Source organism: Erithacus rubecula (assembly GCF_903797595.1).
Source record: "Erithacus rubecula genome assembly, chromosome: 4".
Lineage (NCBI taxonomy): Eukaryota > Metazoa > Chordata > Aves > Passeriformes > Muscicapidae > Erithacus > Erithacus rubecula.
Window position 1 is genome coordinate 67,383,330 of NC_136686.1, and position 20,620 is coordinate 67,403,949.

The 20,620-nt window shown below is 43.4% G+C and overlaps 1 protein-coding gene across 1 annotated transcript in view; it reads left to right on the forward strand.

The window, feature by feature from the left end:
* Positions 1 to 20,620, forward strand: part of EXOC4 (exocyst complex component 4) — a 287,466-nt gene that overhangs the window by 216,923 nt on the left and 49,923 nt on the right. The window contains exons 11-12 of the mRNA XM_079303974.1: positions 752 to 971; positions 20,454 to 20,590. Of these exons, the coding sequence (XP_079160100.1) occupies positions 752 to 971; positions 20,454 to 20,590 (357 nt within the window). The remainder of the gene's footprint in view (positions 1 to 751; positions 972 to 20,453; positions 20,591 to 20,620) is intronic.

Here is a 20,620-nt window from a genome sequence, read left to right on the forward strand (position 1 = left end):
ATTATTTTCAAATAATTGCCTCAGATGTAGTTAAAGAGATGACTAGGTAATTTCTGGAATAAATTCCTCTGTGAAAACCAGATGGCAGCACAGAAATAAAGAGGGTTTTTTGCAGGAGATGGCAAACATTTGGTGCTAAAATATTCCCAGCATCATCCTGCTGTTCAGGAATGGGACCCTGGGATGGGACTTTAAAGGGTGATAAAAATACACCATAACACAAATATCCATAATGCAGGAGGATAATGGCATCATGCTTATTATCATGGGGTTTTTTTTCTGGATTTTGAGCTGAAATATTCTGTTGTTCAGTTTAGAGGTGGGGATGAAGTGGGAATGAAGTGACCATGCCCAGAAAGGTTTTAAAAGAGATTTGTGGCATCTTAGCTTTTTTTATGGTGATTTTATTTTTATAAGGACATTTCCCCAGCATGTCCCGAATGGAAAAACTAAATTGTGCCTGGGATGTGGATTTTCTGTCATTTTATTTGTCCTTCTCCAGCAACTTAAGTCTTCTCAACAATTTTTTTGTATTTTATCTTTATCTTTTTTGTATTTTACCTTATTTTTTTAAATCTATTTTTATCTTATGTATTTTTATTTTATCTTTTTAAAACTACCTTGTGGAGCTTTTCTCTTCTTCAAGCTGGGACAATCCCTGCTCATTCCCACTTCTGCTTGTCAAAACCAACAAATCTAAAATATCCGCTTGGTTTCATTTCAATTTATTCTTCCCCTTGCTGCCCTCCAGGTTCATCCAGGAGATTGAGTTTGCCATGGAGCTGGGCCCAGCCAAGCAGTGCCCACTGAGGGAATTCCTCACCATGTACATCAAGAACATCTTCCTCAACCAGGTCCTGGCAGAGATCAACAAAGAGATTGAGGGGGTCACCAAAGCCTCAGACCCCCTGAAAATCTTGGCCAATGCTGACACCATGAAGATCCTGGGAGTGCAGAGACCTCTGCTGCAGGTAGGGAGGGGATGAGTGACCACTCAGGACATCTAAGTGACCACTCAGGGCATCACTGGTTGTCCATGGCCAGCCATGACCTGGGTGTGTGTCCTGTAAGGGAAAATGTGGAGGTGCTGGAGCAAATCCAGAGGAATCCTTGGAGCTGGAGCCAGGCTGGGAGAGCTGGGAATGTTCACTTGGAAAGAAGGATCCAGGGAGAGCTTCCAGCACATTCCAGGAGAGCTGGAGAAGGACTGGGGACAAGGGATGGAGGGACAGGACCCAGGGAATTGGGGAAGGGGAGATTGGGGCAGGAATTGCTGGGCTGGCATTGCCAGAGAATCCCTGGATCCCTGCAATGCCCCAGCAAGGATTGGAGCAGCCTGGGATGCTGGAGGTGTCCCTGCCATGAGCTTTGAGCTCCTTCCCAGCCAAGGCAGCCCAGGATTCTGGGATTCAGGACACTCAGCATCCATCCAGAGGGGTTTGGATGGACAGTGGGCATGGAAAAGAGAGGAAAAGGGAAGGGAGAGCCTGGATGGTTCCCTGAGATTGCAGGGGAAGGCCCTGGATCCATCAATGCCTTGGAGAGGAGATGGATCCAATGGGAGGTTGTGGAGAGCTGGGAATTGGCAGCCTGGAGAAGGGAAGGATCCAGGGAGAGCTTCCAGCACATTCCAGGGGCTGGAGGGGCTGCAGGAGAGCTGGAGAGGGACTGGGGACAAGGGATGGAGGGACAGGACACAGAGGAGGCAGGGGAATGGGATATTGGGATGGAATATTTTCATTTGTATCTCCCTTAGAGGTTCTGGGCACACTGGCAGTTCCAGAGCTGTGGGATCAGGTTAAATAAACATTCCAAGCTCCAGCAGGAGCAGGGTTGGGATCCAATCCTGCAGAATGTTGGTGGTTGATGTGGAGCCCCACAGTTCCCTCCACCAGAACAAGAGGTGAGGGATTGGGGGTGAAATGTTTGGAGAATTTCCCTCTGAAACTCCTTTTTGAACTCCAGCATGGAGCAGTGAGAAAAATTGTCACTACAACTCCATGGGGAGCTGCACAGGGGGGAATCCCACCCCAAAATCCTGGATTTCATGTTGGGCATGTCCAGCACTTTTAACCATTTGAAATATTCGCTCTCTGCTGGAAATCCTCTTTTCAGGGGTGGATAATATTGGCAGAATCCTTGGGAAGCAGCACCTTTATCCCAGTGGTTTTTTTTTTTTTTTATTTTCTATCCCACTTAAGAGCTGTAAAACACAAGAATATTGCAATGCCATGCATTAATAGCAATAATTATTATTATTATTACTGTTGTCACTTCCAGAATTTTTGATGGATTAGTGGTCACTAACTCTGTGCCTATCTGGGTGCAGGATGGTCCTTCCAGAGCCAAAGCAAAATCAAATTCCAGAACAGCATTTCCAGAAGTTTCTAGAGGGAAGCAGCTTCTTTAGAAAGGGCCAAAATTCTCCTTGCAGGAGTCAAAATTATATTTTGGAGCTGCACAGATTGCTTCCTTCCCAAGCTTTATCAGCCTTAATATGGATAAAGATTTTTTTTTTTTTTTTGGCTCATGACTTCATTTCACATGAAAATACATTTCCTCAAATATTTCAATATATTTCCTTAAAGTTCATTAAGGGTTGAAGACTCAGAGTAGCTTGGAATTTTTTTTTTTTTTTGTCCTGTTCCTACAATTTGTTTCTCATGATGGATGGAAATGATTTTGAACTGGAATTATTCTTGGTCAAACTGTCTGTGGTCAGGAGGTCTCCTTGTTCCCAACATTAAAGAAGGGTAATTCTCTGAAAAGAGAAGAAAAATTGCTGCTCTTTGAACCAACTCATCCAAATAGCTCCCTAAAATAAATCCTATTGATTTTCCATTAAAGTGAGGGAAAAAAAAAAATAAAAAAAAAAGCTATTTCTGCATATCAGTGCTGGAACTTGGAGTCTTTGCTCCCATCACCTCATGGATATGATGGAATTATAGGGAATTAATTTTTTTCCTGTTTTTTCCCAAAGATCTCTCTAAAGCCTCTTCAGCTGTGATTGGAACATGAATTTTGGGATCACTATCAGCACATATTTAAGCTGAATTAGGTGGGATAAGATAAAAGATTTTCCAGCATTGTGCCCTCACAGATGAATCACCCATTCCTGCAAAGATTATCCTTTAAAAAAAAAAAAAATTGTCCTCTCTAAATATCCCATTTTACCACTTTGTTTTCCACTCTTCCCTCCTCAGATGTAAAACACTTGAAACTCTTTTCCCTTTCCAGAGCGACTGAATCACCCTGAAACTCATTTGTCTCAAAATTATTCAGCATTAAATTTCAGGCTGTAATTGTTTAAATCGATCCTAAATTAGGCTACAAGTGCTTCTTACAGCCTGTTCTTGTAGGGTTCTCAACGAGGTGATAAATCTTTCCACCCAGGTGGTCACTGGCCTTAAAAAACCTCTTGGTCCATCTCCAAAAAAATGCAAATTGCTTCTCTCTGGAGCACCAGAGTGGGAATTTTCCATCCCTTCAAAGCCTCTTATCTCAGCATGGTGTGCATGATGCTGCTGATACTTTTCTGGCCAAACTCCAACAGCTGAAAATCCAAAAAAAAAAACCCCAAAAATTCTTTAAAAGTGCAGCTGTTTTGCAGGATAACGACTTGCTGGTGCTAATTACCCCAGCACCCACTCCATGCAGGGAATCACTCACATGTGACTTCCCAAGGAGACATCCCTGAGAGCTTCTGGAATTGTTTTCTTCCCATCAAATGAGTGGTTATTAAGGAGAAGAATGGTCCCAGCCAGCAGCTTTTGATGGCTCACCAGTGCTGATGGCTCCATGCTTTGATGGAGGCTGGATGTTATTATTTATGAGTGTAAACAAATTAATTATTTTTCCAGGCTGGCTCCCAGCCAGCAGCATCCATTAAGGAGCAGGCATGGCTGATCCATTGGGGTTTTTCCCATTCGAGGATAATTTTAAAGCAATTTTAATGGTTTTGAGCCTCATATTTCTTTTTTTTTTTTTTTTTTTTTTGCAGTGGCATGGTGTTACAACCAAGATGTTTTCAGCTCTTGTTTATGTGTTTCATATCAAGGGGTATAAAACCCACCCACTGCAGAATTTGTGCTAAATCTCCTTTTTTCAGCTTAAAATGAGAGACTCTCAGTGGGAGTCTGACTCTCACTGTTGCTTCCAATATTTATTCAGATAATTTTCCTTTTTTTTAGAGAGGGGGGGGACATTTAATGCAGTTCCTGCTTTTTGTGGAAGCTTCCAGCTGCAGATGTGAGGAATTCAGAGCTGCACAAAAGCAGTTGCTTTAGACAGAGTGTCAGAGCTTCAATTTATTTTTAAAACTCCACTTTGAGTGCATCCCAGGGCAGGGGAGTTGTGTGTGGACATTTTCAAGCAGTGCCCCTGGCAGGCAGAATGATTTTTGTCCTCTTCAGATCTGCAGAAGGGAAGTGAGAGTGCACAAAGCATCCCACAGATGTGAGTGGTGTCTGACCTGCAGGGGAGGGTTTGAGGTCTCTGGATCCTGTTCATCCCTGAAATCACTGGATATTGTGAGCTGGAGTTGGTCAGGAACTGGATAACCCTGTTTGTTCAGTGATGAATCATGAAATTATGGGATATTTTGGGTTGAAAAGGACTTTTAAAGGTCTTTTTTCCCTGCTGCCACGAGCATCTTCCACTGTCCCAGATTTTTCCAAGCCCCATCCAACCTGGCCTGGAGCATTTCCACTGAAAGTTGAGTGCAAAGTTTTGGTTCTGATCCAATCTGAGGGCAGCAAGTTGTTTTGTTTCACCTCAGTAAGAATCTGCCATGTTCTTCATGGGAAGGTGGGGAAGTTCTGGAAGGAAATTCCCAGAGAAGCTGCCCCTGGATCCCTAAAAATGCCCAGGACAGGACTTGGATCCCCCTGGGATGGTGGAAAATGTCCCTGCCCATGGATGGGATTTAAGGTCTCAGCCATCTTCATGCAGGAAAATGCAAATTCTTTATTCACACAACTAATTTTATAGACCTTGTCTGCAACTTTAATTGGTTAATATTTTTTCCTTGCCAATTACTCTGTTGGTTAGTAAAATGTATTTTACTTGTCCATCAAATCTCTCTATTCTGGAATTATTTCTTCACTGATTCTCATGGGACAAATCCATTGTTTACCCAGGTAAAGTTGTTTTTTTCACCCAGGAATAGTTTGTTCTGTTAATGAACCTTTCTTACCAAGATTACTTTTTCCTGGGAACTTTCAATCTGCACTCAGAAGTGACAGGCTAGCTTTAATTTGGCAAGCAATCCTGATTTTATCATGCTTTTCTTTTATAATTTCTCTACCTCTCTACAACATAAAACCACTAAAACTTCCTTGTAATTTACCTTATTTTCGTTTTTTCCCTTTTCCTGTCGTTTTTTCCTCAGAAGCTGGGACCAAACCACACATATCTGCCCTCAGCCTTGATTGATTATTTTAATTATTTAAATAGCCCTGCCTTGCTCTCATAAACCCCCATTTTACCAGCCCTTGGTAGTTCCTTGGCCAGAGGAGAAACCTTTTAGCCTGGCCACCCTCCTGCTGTTTAAATCTCATTTGCAAACTAATTAAGAACCCCTGGCAGCAGAGCAGGACCCTGGGATGCTGAGCAGCTCCTCACCCAAGGGTACTGCTGAAAATCCAGTGTGAAGCCACAGATCCAAGTGAGTGACACCCAGTTTTCCATTTTTTTCCTTTTTTTCCCCCCCAAGATTTCAGTTTTAAACCAGTGCTTTGCCTTCACCAGGGTTGTTTTGGTGATGGATGAGCTGCAGTTCCAGGAGGGAACTGGGCAGGTGGAATCTGATAAACTTCATTTAAAGGAGGTTGTGTTGCTCCATCACCAGCATTCCTCCAGGATTTTTTTTTTCCATGGAATTCCAGCATGGTTTGGGTAGAAAGGGGCCTCAAAGCTCATCCAGTGCCACCCCATCCATGGGCAGGGACTCTTCCACCATCCCAGGCTGCTCCAAGCCCTGGCCTTGGACATCAAAAACTCCCAAAAACTTATCTGGCAATCCTGGTTCTTCCATAATTCTCTTTTCCCTAGGGAAAGTTTAATATTTTCTGTTCCAAAACTCACCAATACTCATTTGAAGCCTGAGCTCTCTGCACCCATCAGCTGAAATTTGGGTTCCCCTCTCCCATCCCAGATATTTTTCCCTTCCCTCTGCTTGTTCCACTCCTAAATTTGGGATTTTTGTCCCATAAATCCCAAATCCAGCCTGGAGCAGCCTGACATGAAGCACCTGATGGATGGTTCCAAGAGATTCAACTTCCCCATATTTTTCTTCCCTTGTATTCTGAAGCCTGGACCCATTTCATGGAGGAAGAATAACTCTTCATTCCCAGGTTTTGAAATGTTTTCCTAATCACAAGTGCTGCATGAGAAGAGCCATCACATTTTGAATAATTGATGGCCACTTTATTGAGCTGTCAGCACTAATTCATCCTCCTTTTGAAGTGCTGTGATGTTGAAAGGAGTCATCCTTTCACAACGTGCTCATTTTTCCAGGAAAAGTTCATTTTTATAATTAATTGTTTTTTTCTTTTTTTTTCCTCCTCCGCTGTGGAATGCAATTGTAGCTGTGTGGGGAGAGGGAGGGATGAGGTTCCTTCCAGCTTCTGCACCCTCTAAAATGTTTTTATTCCTCTTCTGGCTGCTCATTTCTCTCCTCTGGCAGAGGTTTAATTACACCCGTTTTAAAAAGTGCATTTTGAAATCTGACACCCAGCTCTGCAGAACAAAAGAGACATTAATCTGTTGTTGAAAGGGAAGGTAAAAAGCTCTTTTTTTTATGTGAGTGTGGCAGGGGCTGCCCCTCCCTGACAAGCAGCTGTTCAGTTGGGATTTTGGAGGCAGGGACGTGTCAACAGGAGAATTTATAAAAGGAACAACAGCTCAGGAATGTTGTCATTCCACTGGAATATTCCTCCTGCCTCTGGAATCTTCCCCTGAAGTGGATAAATTTTGAGGTTGGAAGGTTCATAGCACTCTAATTTACAGCTGAAAGAACTGAGGGAGGGCAGTAAATTAAAAGTTTTCCCCTCCTGGTTCTAGTCTAAATAGAGATTTTCCATTAAAATAAAATTTTAAATAAAATAATATTATAGTTTCTCTCACGCACACAAAGCTGTCAGAATAGTAATTTTTTTTTTTTTTTTTTTTTTTTTTTTTTTTTTTGCAAATGATCTGTTTTTGTGCTGGGATCTTTGCTTTGTGTGATCTGCACTGCAAAATAGGGAAAAGCTTTTCCCTCTCACCATGAAACTCTTGGGGGGTCCCAGGTCTGCTCAGGATTTCCTGGGGAATTCACACCATTCATTAATTAAAATATTTAATTTAAATATCTAAGTACATTTAAATATCTAATATCTAACCATCTATTTAAGGACTTTGTGCCTGGAAAGAAAACTGCTGCAAGGTGTGAAAATCAAGGAAATGCTACAACTCTACAGGAGAGAGCCCTGGCCAGGGCTGTTTGAATTAATTGGGTGCTGGTTAATTAATTAGGTGCTGCTGGAAAAGGTGAAGGAGGAGAGGACTGACAATTACTGGATGTGTGGAGATGGAATCTGAATTTGGATCTCTCCTGAATTTGAAGTCACTGGAGCAGCACCAGATTTCTTTCAGTGGGAGGGAGATGAGATCCATCCCATTGGACCTAAAAAAAATCTAAATAACCTCAATCAATGGAGCAGGAAAGGACAGAAGGAGATCTGGTCACTCAGCTGCACCCCAGAAATCACACACAATTAAAACAAAAACAAGCCTGGAATTGAAGAAAGCAAAATATTCCATCCCCCAAGGATGTTTTTAGCCCAAGGCACTGAGTTGTCTCTGTTGAACTCTATTTTTTATCATTTAGGGGTGATGTCAAACATGGTGTTGAGGGACAGGTCAAATTTGGGCATTCCCTGTTGAATTCCTGCTCTGTCATTTTCCATCACAAAATTTAAAATGTGATTCAGCCCTGCCCTCCCAGTTAGCACAGAGGTGTTGGGGATGCTCCATCCCTGGAAGTGTCCAAGGGCAGCTTGGAGCAATCTGGGCTGGTAGAAGGTTTCCCTCCCAAGGCAATGGGGTGGGAACTGGATCATCTTTAATTTCCTTTCCAACCCAAATCATTCCATGACCCATTTTTTCTGGAATATGAACTGCCAAAATGTGCAGGAGCTGGACCTGAAAACAAAAACTCAGTGGGAATAATTTGGGCTGTCCCTTAACTTGTTTTTGATCAAAAACTTTGTGTCTTGCTCTAGAATTTCAGTTTATTCTTTTTCTTAAGTACTGGACCAATAAAATATTTTTTGAGGTTGATATTGATCTAGCAGAAAGCTGAGCTGTTTTTCAGAGGACTCAGGTGTGTCACAAGCCATTTCCAAGTTCTTCTCACCAAGAGTGGTCTTAGCAAGGATGGTTTGGAAGGGCTCAGGATGCTTTTCTTTTGTGGGAACTGAGGTACTCAGCAGCACCTTGAGCACTGACCTCACTTTTGTACCCTGAAAACTCTCCTTGAATTGCCCTGAATTCTCTCTAAACCCTCAGCTCTGAATTCCTGGGTTCCTGTTGGTCAGGGAATGGCTCCTGGGACACGGAGGTGAGGATGGGATGGAAAATCCTCATTTTTCACACAAGGTGCTCTGTGCAGCACCATGGTTCTGCTGAGGGACAGGAGCTTGTGAAAGCAGCTTAGCCAAAAAAAATTTAATTTCTGGAGGGTTTTTAATTGGATTTTCACTTGCAGAGAGTTCAGGAAATTCCTTTTGGGAAGTTGGTGTAGCCACATCCCTCAGCCACCTCCCTGCTGCTGAAGTGGAAGATCTGTAAATACAGATTAACCTCATGTTGCAGTAACCACTGAATATTTAAAATTCCTCTTTCCTCCTCAAAAATTCCTTTTTTTTTTTTTTTTTTTTTTTTTTTTTCCCCAATGATGGACCCAAATTGTCTTTACAGACCCAGGTAGGATGATTATCCCATTTCTCCAACACTTCCACTGTTCAATGCGTGTTCCCCATGTGTTTTTCTGGATAAAATGGAAAATATTATTTCTTCATAGGTGTAAAACAAAAACCTGAGCAAGTAGTAACCTGGTAGTAACTGAGCTACTCCAGTTTGCTCCTTCTGTGTGGAACTGAGTGACATTTGCTGCCGTTAATTGCAGCAACATCAGAGATGAATTCCCTCCATTCCATCCACAGGAGAATAATTTCTCCTCAGCTCTCTCTGCCTTCCAAGGGCTCTCCCATGAGTGATCCTGAGTGCCACCTGCCTTCCCAATAAAGCCTGGAATTCATCCACAGAAATGACAAAAGAAATGACAAAAGAAGTGACAACATTCCAGAGACAAACGATCTCCGCTCCGTGCTAATTCCCATTTCCCAGCAGGACCCTGCTGGGTTTGGAAGAGCTGCTGCTTGGTTAAATGATGAATGTTTTGTGTGGATGGCTCCATCCCAGCCAAGTTTGGCTCTCTGGCCTTTCCCACTGAATCCCTGGGTGGATTTATCCACGGGACAATCCCCCTTAGTGCCAGGGAGTAAAATAGAGAGTTCCTTGCCCCATCCAGAACTGCCTGGGAGGACTCTGGAGATATTCTGGCTGCTGGGAAGGGGAGGTGGCTCTGTCAGGGAGAGGAGTGGGTGCAGCTGAGTGACAACATCTCCTTCTGTCCCTTCCTGCTCCACTGATTGATATTATTTAGACGTTTTTTAGGTCGTTAGCTTGAGTTCGATCCTCACACGGGCGCCAGATGTGGAATCTGCTGTGGGGGTTCTGTCACCCCCAGGGTGCTCTGTGGCATCTCTCTCCCAGGCTCTGAGGCTCATAGTTCATCAGGTAATCTTAAAATAAGTTAAGCAGCTAATAGGTAAAAAGGTTATTTATTACAAAGCACATCAGTCTCAAAAGGCAATGGTAAAGCAGCAGCAATAAGTGAATGGCTGAAAGCAACAATGGCTAAAAGCTGAATAGCTAAAAGCACCAACTCTTCCAATCTATACTGTTATATAGGATTTTTCCAAGCTAAGACACAAACTCAGACCAACACTCTTTAACCTATTAGAATTCCAGTTTCTTAGCACACCAGGTTACCTATAACACTACACATACACTCTGTCCTGTTCTATCTAAGAAATATCAGCAATATTCTGACTATAAATCTATTATATCTAAATCCTGTCTATAACTGTGGGCCTGGAGATTGTACTGAAGATATCAGTGTGTTCCAACCTTCACTAGAACACTCACTGCCACTGTGGAATCCAGACCTTTCACTCACTAAAAACATCAGAACTCACTCTAAGATTTATTCAATCCCTTCACTCTGATTTCTCTCTGAAGAATTCAGAGAGATCCCAACTCACTGACTCCAGCACAATGGGATGGATCTCATCTCCCTCCCACTGAAAGAAATCTGGTGCTGCTCCAGTGACTTCAAATTCAGGAGAGATCCAAATTCAGATTCCATCTCCACACATCCAGTAGCTGTCAGTCCTCTCCTCCTTCACCTTTTCAGGCAGCACCTAATTAATTAACCAGCACCCAATTAATTCAAACAGCCCTGGCCAGGGCTCTCTCCTGTAGAGTTGTAGCATTTCCTTGATTTTCACACTTTGCAGCAGTTTTCTTTCCAGGCACAAAGTCCTTAAATATTTTAATTAAAGATGTTTAGATATTAGATATTTTGATGTACTTAGATATTTAAATTAAATATTTTAATTAATGAATGGTGTGAATTCCCCAGGAAATCCTGGAGCAGCCCCAGGATGAGCAGACCTGGGACCCCCCAAGAGTTTCATGGTGAGAGGGAAAAGCTTTTCCCTATTTTGCAGTGCAGATCACACAAAGCAAAAATCCCAGCACAAAAGCAGAAAAAAAAAAAGAAATTAAAAAAGAAATACTAACAGCTTTGTGTGCATGAAGGAAACTGTAATTTTATTATTTTATGTTTTTTAAATTTTTATTTTAATGGAAAGGGAGTTCTATGTGGGAAGGGAAGGTCCATGGCTCCTCCAGCCCATTTTCCAGCAGATTGCTCCTTATGGCACTGGTTGGGGATTGAACAGCCCTTATCAGACATCTCCCAAAATTCACACCCCAATCTGATGTCTTTAATTATTTTTTTCCTCCTAAAATGTGTTTTTTTGGGAGGGAAAGACAACTTCCATGCTGCACTTTTGCTGGATTTTGGGAGTGGGGCTTTGTGGTGACAGGAATCCTGAGCTAGGGTGCTGAAATGCTGAATAGTTCCTTTAGGTATTTTTATTTCTTTCCAGCAGCTCAGGGAGTGGAAATAATCAGTGCTTAGTGTAGGAAACTGTAAGAATAATTTTTTGCTTCGTTTTGGTTTGATTTTTTTGGGCAGGTATTTGGGAAAATCGTGATAAAAATATTTGGGATCTGAAGGAAGCAAAGGAGTCCTTGATGTGAGATTCAGGATTTATCTTTACTGCAAGGGATGGAGGGACAGGAACAGGGAATGGCTCCCACTGTCAGAGGGCAGGGATTGGAATTAGGAATTCCTGGCTGGGCTGGAATTCCCAGAGAATCCCTGGAATGTCCAAGGGCAGGTTGGACACTGGGGTTTGGATCACTTGGGACAGTGGGAGGTGTCCCTGCCATGGAAAGGGGTTGAAATGGAAGATCCTGAAGGTCCCTTCCCACCCAAACCATTCCATGATTCTATTAAATCTCTCTAAGGAAGTTTTTCCTCACAGTGAAATCTGGAGCACAGGTTTATCTCAAATTTAACAAATATGGAAATCCCCATTCACCCACAGCCCCTCCTTGTGCCTCCTCTCCAGCCTCTCAATTCCAGAAAAACCATGAGTGTTTTAGCTCTGTGAATTTGAAATTACAGATCTGATTTATTTTTGAATCCTCACACCATGGCTCATCCTTGGAATCATCTTCCTTTGGGAATGGCCCCACCCTTAGATCTGTCACCAGGTCAGAAAATACAACAGAAGGAGAAAAAAATTTGGTTTAAAAATGTTCCAATTTTGCACCCATCCCAGGGATCTCTTGTAATTCCTGTTTCTCTGGCAGGAATCAAAGGCTGGTGCTGCCTGCTCTCCCAGCTCCCACTGTCACCCACATCTCCAGGGATTTGGGGTGTCACTGTGGTGATGAATCCCATGTTAACACCACCCTGGGAGCAGCATGAGGAATTTCCAGACAATCCTTTGGGGCCATCCAGGGACAGAGCTGTGATCTCCTCCTGCTTTGATGGGTTGAGCACAAGGCTGAATTTGTTGAATAAATCACCAGTGCAGCTTCCTTGAGTTTTCTCCTGTTTCTGCTTTTTTTGGGGGATGCACTTCAGGCAGGATTTTTCCTTTTGGGATGTGCAAATACCCCCTGAATCACCCTTAAATTGGTCAGTTCAACCCCTGCTTGTGCCAGGATGCAAAAATACAAAATTTGCTTTGTGGATTTGGTTTGGGGTTTTTCTGTTGATGCAAAAAAAATTAAACCAAGAGAATAAGTGAAATTACAGATTCTTTTGTAATCGACTTCATTTTGCAGGACACAAGGCAATTCTCTTTGTAGCTTCCAGCTGGACTGGAAGGATCCATGTGAGGATAAATGAGAAACCAATAAATCCTTGATCCCTAACCCAGCTTTGCCACAAACCTTAAAAGCAAGGAATAGGAAAATTATCACTTGGACAAGGATTTTCTCTCATTTATTCCCAGTGCAGTGCAGAGGAGCAGGAATGGGAAAATTTGGTTGGACACAGGGGGGGAAATTTGTGACAGCCCCAACTTCCAGCCCTGACATTATTCCCTCACTTGAGACACCAAAATCCTCCTGGAATGATGCAGCAGCCAGAGAATAATCAGGAATATCAGTGCCTTGGCAGGGAAATGGAGGGGATCATTTAATTGGTCTTTTGTATCTCTCCCTTCTCTGATCCTGCTGAGTTCTGGAGTTATTATTAAAGGCATTTTTTAAGGTATTTTAATTTACTCCTCCAAATGGATTCCCATCCATTCACTCCCACCAAGTGAATGTTGTCAGGGACATTAGTGGGGTGATAAAATAGCTGCAGCTTCCTGCTGCTTTTAATGTGTTCCATCCACCAGAAAAGTCATTAGCTCTTAGCCTTTAATACACCCTCTGCACTGCTGCAGAACTGTTTATCACTTAAAAGTGCCAGCACAGGCCAGGCTCCCCCTTTTATTAATCAATATACATTTGTGCAGGGGGAAAAGGGACTCACAGTCATTCCCAGCCTGGTTTGTGTTGCAACAGCTGAAAAAAAAAACCAAAAAAACAAATTAATCCCTGATATTTTCATCCCCATCCCTGACTATTCCTAGAAGTGGCTTTTACTCAGGTTTTTCACACAGGTGAGCTGGTGGCAAGGTGACAAATTGATTTCACCAGTGGTGAGTGGCAGCTTTGCCTCTCCTTTGTCATCCCTGCTCTAGAACATCATTAGCAGCTGCAGCACAAATGGAACGTGGAGCAGGGAGTTAATGATGCTCAGGAGCAGAGCTGCCCATTTGGGAGCTGCTTTTTAATAAATGTTTTCATACAGCTGGCCCAGTTTGGAGAATGAAACACCTCATCAGTGTTATTTTTATGTGCTTTGAGATTTATTTTTGGGGGTTTTTTTCTCCAGTCTGGAAGCAGCAGTATTTTAAATATATTTATCTATTAAAAATGTCTTGCTGGAGATGGTGAATATGAGTGTTGAGTGATGCTCCTGGAAAGATACAGAGAACACAGAAAAAGCAGCTGGATGATGAAAAACCAAAATAAATTGGGGAAAAAAAAATATTGAGGAAGGTTGAGCTCTCAAAAGAAAATGTTGTTGTGCCCCTGGATTGGTGCTGTCCAGTGCAAAGGCTGTAATTATGACCAAAATTAAACAAAATTAGTGAAAATGTGAGAGATCACTGGAAAACAAAGGAATTAGGGAGCCAGCTTTGGGATTTGGGATCTCACATTCCAGAAAAACCACGAGTGTTTTAGCTGTGGGTTGAATTTGGAATTCCAGAGCTGCTGATTGATTTTTGAATTCTTGCAGAGCTGACCCCAGGAAATGTTAACTTTGTGTTCCAGTCACTGAAATCCCAAATATTGAACAGAATGTTTAAAGGAAGGGAAATTCTTCTGCATGGCCACAGTAATGAGCAGATTTTATGGTTCATGTTATCTATTTATTTATTTTTTTAAACAAAGTTACATTTTGCTCTTCATCAATATTCCAGTTCATTGGAGCAAAAGCTTTTTTTGGATCACACAGTGGCAGGTAAATAAGATTTATCCAAGACCTTGTTTGTGCACTCATTTGGCTCCTGCAAACATCACATTTAAAGCAGGGAGGAGAATTCCAGCAGATCCTGGGCTCACATCCATGGTTTGAATTCACTCAGGACCTCTCAGGATAAAAAATCCCATCAAAATTAAAATATCACCTGCATTGAAACAGGCAGAGTTATGGTTTAAAAAAAAAGAAAAAAAGAAAAAAAAAAAAAGAAAAAGAAAAAATCCCTTGTAGCATTTGGGAAGCAAAGTTGTAATAGGGTGTAGTATAACCATAGTAACAACTGATATGGAATAATGGATTTTCCTGGAAAAAGGCTGGGGGAGGGAGGAAAGCAGCCTATCAGATTGGAGAGTGTAAAAAAAAGAGATTTTGCTGCTAAAAACAGGTTTGAATGGAATTGATTCATTCTAAAAAACTCCAGCCCTTTCTAAAACCTGGATGTGCCAGAAAGAAAAGTGGAATAACAGTGTTGTCACTGTGGGATAAACATTGATCAGTACAAGAGGGAATTTGGACTCTCCTCTCTCCTCTGGTAGCTAAAAAAAAAAATGAATTTAGTTGTTTCAGGGCTGGTTTTACTCCTCTGTTTCATTGTTTTCCTATTTTATTTTAGTGCTAGTGCTGCTCCAGGGTGGCTCCAACTCTTCCCATTCCCTCTCCTGTCTCAGGGCTACTTTTGGCTGTTTTAGAGGCATTAAAGAGCCATTTATCCCAAAATTCCAGGCAATCTTCCTCCCTGGCTCCTCCTTTTCAGGTTTCAATGATTCCCATCTCTAATTCTGCTCTTTGAGTTCTTCCAGTGGCCTCATGAGGTATTTGGGAGAAATTTGGGCAAAAGGTCCCAGTTTTTATCTCCCTTTCCCATTGCCCTCCAAGGCACTGATATTTGATATTTTTCAGCTCACTAGAGCCTGGCCAACTATTTAAGATTAAGGAATTTAAGTTTTGTCCTTTGGGATTGGTCCCAAATTCAGAGCTGTGGCTCAGCACTGAGCCTGAAGAGATTTGAAAACTTTCTCCTGTCCTGCTTTAATTACAGCTGGGCTCTTTTTGGTGCTTAAAAATCAGCTGAACTCCAGCTTAAAAATTAGATCAGGCTTTATTAATTCTTCTCCTTTAAGGCAGCCACTCATCTGGTGCCTTCCTCTGCCAAGGCATCTCAAGGAGATATTTTGTGATGGGCAATAATCAACTAATAATGGACAACTTTTCCAGTGCCAAGGTCTCTTCCCCCATCTGCTGTGTTTTGGTGAAGACATTTCTGAGCAGGATATTCCCATCTTTTGTCTGCTTTCCCCAAGGAAATGCAGTGAGGGAATGGAGATTCTGCCTCCCAGGGGATGGGAAAAGCTGTGATTTCTACAAAAAAAAAAAAAAAAAAATTTTTTTTTTAAATTTTAAAAAATTTAAAAAAAAAAAAAAAGAGGGTTGAGATTATTCCTCTAATCCAAGTGCTCCTCAGCAGGGAGCTAGAAAATAAAATTATGCATTTCCCCATCCCTGGAAAAGTCCAAGGCTGGGTTAGATGGGGCTTGGAATAAACTGAGATAGTGGAAGGTGGCACTGGATGGACTTGAAAAAGCCCAAATTGTTCTCTGATTCTATGAAAAGCTGAAAGTTTTGGAGGTTTGAGCTGTTGGTTTGAATTTCTGAGTGTCAAGGACTCATTGAAAAATCACCTTTATTGTCCTGAAACTGCATTTTTAAGGAACCCTTAAAAACACCCCCCAGCTGCCTCCTTTCACCTCCAGTGTTCTGTTAGTCCAGATATTTTAAACCCTCTCCACTGGGATGGCACAGGGCAATAATCCCAGAGGAATGGGTGGAATCCCAAAGGAATGGGTGAAATTCTAAAGGAAATTGTGGAATATTGAAACCCCAAAGGGATTGGTGGAATACTGAAATCCCAAAGGAATTGCTGGAATGCTGAAATCCCAAAGGAATGGGTGGAATCCCAAAGGAATGAGTGGAATTCCAAAGGAATGGGTGGAATACTGACATCCTAAAGGAATGGGTGAAACCCCAAAGGAATTGGTGGAATATTGAAACCCTAAAGGAATTGGTGAAATCTCAAAGGAATGGGTGAAATTCTAAAGGAATTGGTGGAATGCTGGAATCCCAAAGGAATGGGTGAAATCCCAAAGGAATGGCTGGAATGCTGAAATCTCAAAGGAATGGGTGAAATCCCAAAGGAATGGCTGGAATGCTGAAATCCCAAAAGAATGGGTGAAATCCCAAAGGAATGGCTGGAATGCTGAAATCCCAAAAGAATGGGTGAAATCCCAAAGGAATGGCTGGAATGCTGAAATCCCAAAAGAATGGGTGAAATCCCAAAGGAATGACTGGAACCCCAAAGGAATTGGTGGAATGCTGAAACCCCAAAGGAATGGCTGAAATCCCAAAGGAATTATGGCATGTTGGAATCCCAGAGTAATGGCCTGAACATTGAAATCCCAAAAGAATGGCTGGAATCCCAAAGGAATTGGTGGAATGCTGAAACCCCAAAGGAACTGGTGAAATGCTGAAATCCCAAAGGAATGACTGGAATCCCAAAGGAATTGGTGCAATGCTGAAATCCCAAAGGAATGGGTGAAATCTCAAATGAATTGGTGGAATGTTGGAATCCCAAAGTAATGGCTGGAATCTCAAAGGAATTGGTGGAATATTGAAATCCCAAAGGAACTGGTGGAATACTGAAATCCTAAAGGAATTGGTAAAATCCTGAAATCCCAAAAGAATGGGTGGAATCCCAAAGGAATTGGTGGAATCCCAAAACCCCAAAGGAACTGGTGGAATGCTGAAATCCCAAAGGAATGGCTGAAATCCCAGAGGAATTGGTGGAATCCCAAAGGAATGGCTGAAATCCCAAAGGAATTGGTGGAATCCCATAACCCCAAAGGAATGGCTGGAACCCCAAAGGAATGGCTGAAATCCCAGAGGAATTGATGGAATCCCAAAACCCCAAAGGAGCTGGTGCTCCAGTTCCTCTCCAGGTCTGCTTGTCCTGTGCCACCCCCAGCTGGAGTCCTGCCTGCCCTGGAGCTGCTTTACATCCCCTGAAGCTCCAGCCCAGCTGGGAATAAGGAGCAAATCAAGGGATAAATAGCAAATATTTGCAAAACCCATTAAAGACAAACCCCACAGCGTTGATAACCAGCTCTGTTTCATCCTCATCCCCCAGCACAGCTGAGGGATAGGAGGAATTTATTTTTATTTTTAGCAGCCTTCAGCCTCTTTGAAAAACCTTCCTGGAGGGGTAATGAACCATCCCCTCAGTGTGGGGTTGGGATTCAGGTGTGAGGGGCTGGATCTTGTTCCCTGGATGAGTTTCCTTGTTAGTGTGGGGGTTTTTTTGTTTTTTTTTTAAGTGCCTTACCATAAAATTAAGCTTTGATCACATCCCTTTGCTGTTAACGAATCCAGATGGGGCAGAGGCAATGGGATTGTGGCTCTGGGATAATGTGTGAGCTGCCTTTCATTTTGGGGACTTTCAGAAGCTCCAGGCCTGGCCCAGCTAACGAGTTCCAGTTATCCCAAATGTCTCTTCAGACAGGGTGTCCCCAGGGACACCTGCAGAGGTGGCAGCAGGGCTTTGGGAAAGGTTAAGATGTGGCAGGGAAATGGCCATTACATAGCTGGCAGTGTCTTCTTTCATATGGTAATTCCCTTTTTTCCCCCCTCCCTTTTATTATTATTTTTTTAATCATTCAAGTAGCTTTGTGTTTCCTTTAAATTAATAGGGTTTATTCTAAAATCAAGATACTGGCAGGAGCTTTGATGGAATTTTGATGTTGTTGAGGAAAATAAGTGGGGAAAACACCATTTAAAAAAACTCCATAAAAACCACAATACTTTCTGCTTTAACACCCACTGGTGAGTTTTTAGGTGGTTGCTTTATTCCAAATGCTGAGTTACAAAAATAAATTGAAATGAGCTGGGTCAAGGCCGGGTTTGATTCCCTCTCCTGTGGTTTTGTGTCCAGCCCAAGAGGGTTCCCAGGAGGATTCCTGGCAGGACAGATCCTGCTCCTGAAGATCTTGACACCATGGAAACACCACTCTAGAGGAAAAGAAAAAAATCTGATTACCCACACAAAAAGGAAAGGAATTGCTTTTGTCTTCAGTGTTGCTACATGAGGATTTTCTTATCTTCTGTATTCCTGAGGGATCAGTGGTGACTTTGATCCCTCCCCACAATTCTCAGCCCATCCTGGGCTTGACTTTAATCTCAAACCACATCAGGCTCTGCTCAGGTGAGACCCCACCTGCAGAGCTGGGGACACAGCTGGAGCTGCTGGAGCAAATCCAGGACCCAGGGAATTGGGGAAGGGGAGATTGGGGCAGGAATTGCTGGCTGGGCTGGCATTGCCAGAGAATCCCTGGATCCCTGCAATGCCCCAGCAAGGATTGGAGCAGCCTGGGATGCTGGAGGTGTCCCTGCCATGAGCTTTGAGCTCCTTCCCAGCCAAGGCAGCCCAGGATTCTGGGATTCAGGACACTCAGCATCCATCCAGAGGGGTTTGGATGGACAGTGGGCATGGAAAAGAGAGGAAAAGGGAAGGGAGAGCCTTGATGGTTCCCTGAGATTGCAAGGGAAGGCCCTGGATCCATCAATGCCTTGGAGAGGAGATGGATCCAATGGGAGGTTGTGGAGAGCTGGGAATTGGCAGCCTGGAGAAGGGAAGGATCCAGGGAGAGCTTCCAGCACATTGCAGGGGCTGGAGGGGCTGCAGGAGAGCTGGAGAGGGACTGGGGACAAGGGATGGAGGGACAGGACCCAGGGAATGGTTCTCACTGCCAGAGGGCAGGAATGGATGGATGGATGGATGGATGGATGGATGGATGGATGGATGGATGGATGGATGGATGGATGGATGGATGGATGGATGGATGGATGGATGGGATCTTGGACTGGAATTCCCAGAGCAGCTGTGGCTGCCCCTGGATCCCTGGAATGTCCCAGGCCAGGCTGGACATTGGGGTTTGGATCACCCTGGGACAGTGGGAGGTGTCCCTGCCATGGATGGGATGGAATTGGATGAGTTTTCTTTCTCCAAGTGCAGCAGGGAGCCAAGAACATCCCAGGAACAGCACAGGCACTGCCTGAGCCTTCAGGGGAGCCCCTGTCCCAGGGATTTGGGAGAGTTCCCAAAGAGGATGAGGTTGGAAGATGCTTTTTTGCCAAGTCAGGGCCAGGGAGCAGAGCAGGAACAATTCCTGTCCCTCAGGGTTGCTCTGGAGGAGCAGGATCAGGAGTCAGGGAGGTGCTGCTGTGCTTTAATCAGGAAATCAGAGGGGAGATGCAGGCTGGGCTGGGGATGTGGCAAAGGTGGTGATTTAGAGGTTGATAAGATTTTGCTGTGAGTCACCAACTCCTCCTCACACCCTGATGAACACAGAGGAAGGGGAGCTGTTTCCAAATCCTGGGATCCTCCCATATAATTTGAGTCCAGAAATTCTCAAATCAACCAGGGCTCCCAAATGCTTCAATATCTTCCTTTGCTGCAGTTCAGGAATAACCCTTTACTCAGACTGTTAATAATTCAATTTATATCAACCTGGGACCTCCATCACCTGCCCTTTGTCCTGTTTGCAGTAACAAAACCAAACACAATGGGGAAAATAAATATAAACTGTGCAAGTCACCATGGGAGGGAGTTCAGAAATCCCAGAATTCACATGGAGCTGTTGAAATCTTGGACATTGTTGGAGATATGGTACCTGCTGCAGGCTGGAGGAAACCAAACCTGCTCATTTGTTTAGTGGTTCTCCTTGGGGTGGAGATTGATCAAAGATTGGTCTGGGAAATCTCTTCCAACCTCAGAAATTCCAGGATTTATAGGATATGGAGCAGCACTTTGGGTTGTGTGTACCTTTAAAAACCACATTTTTACCTTTTCAGGCTTCACCTAATGAAGGAAAGACCTGGTGAACTGCAGGAAGGGGCTCAGAAATCCAAACTTCCCGAGCTGATACTCAAACCCTTAAACCACTTTCCTCCTTTTCTTGCCCAGTTTGTTCCTTCCCCTCATTTCATCCTCACAGGAGCCCTGGGGGAGCAACAGCTTCACATTTACACCTGTGACAACAATCAGCAAAGCAGGAGAGGGCTGAGATAAATCCTCACTGAGCTGCTGCTCACAGCTGGGCTTGTGTCCCCTCCCCAGAGCACAGTGATCGTGGAGAAGACAGTGCAGGACCTGATGAACCTGATGCACGACCTGAGCGCCTACTCAGACCAGTTCCTCAACATGGTGTGTGTGAAGCTGCAGGAGTACAAGGACACCTGCACCCTGGCCTACAGGTACAGCCCAGAGCACTGGTTTGAGAGCAA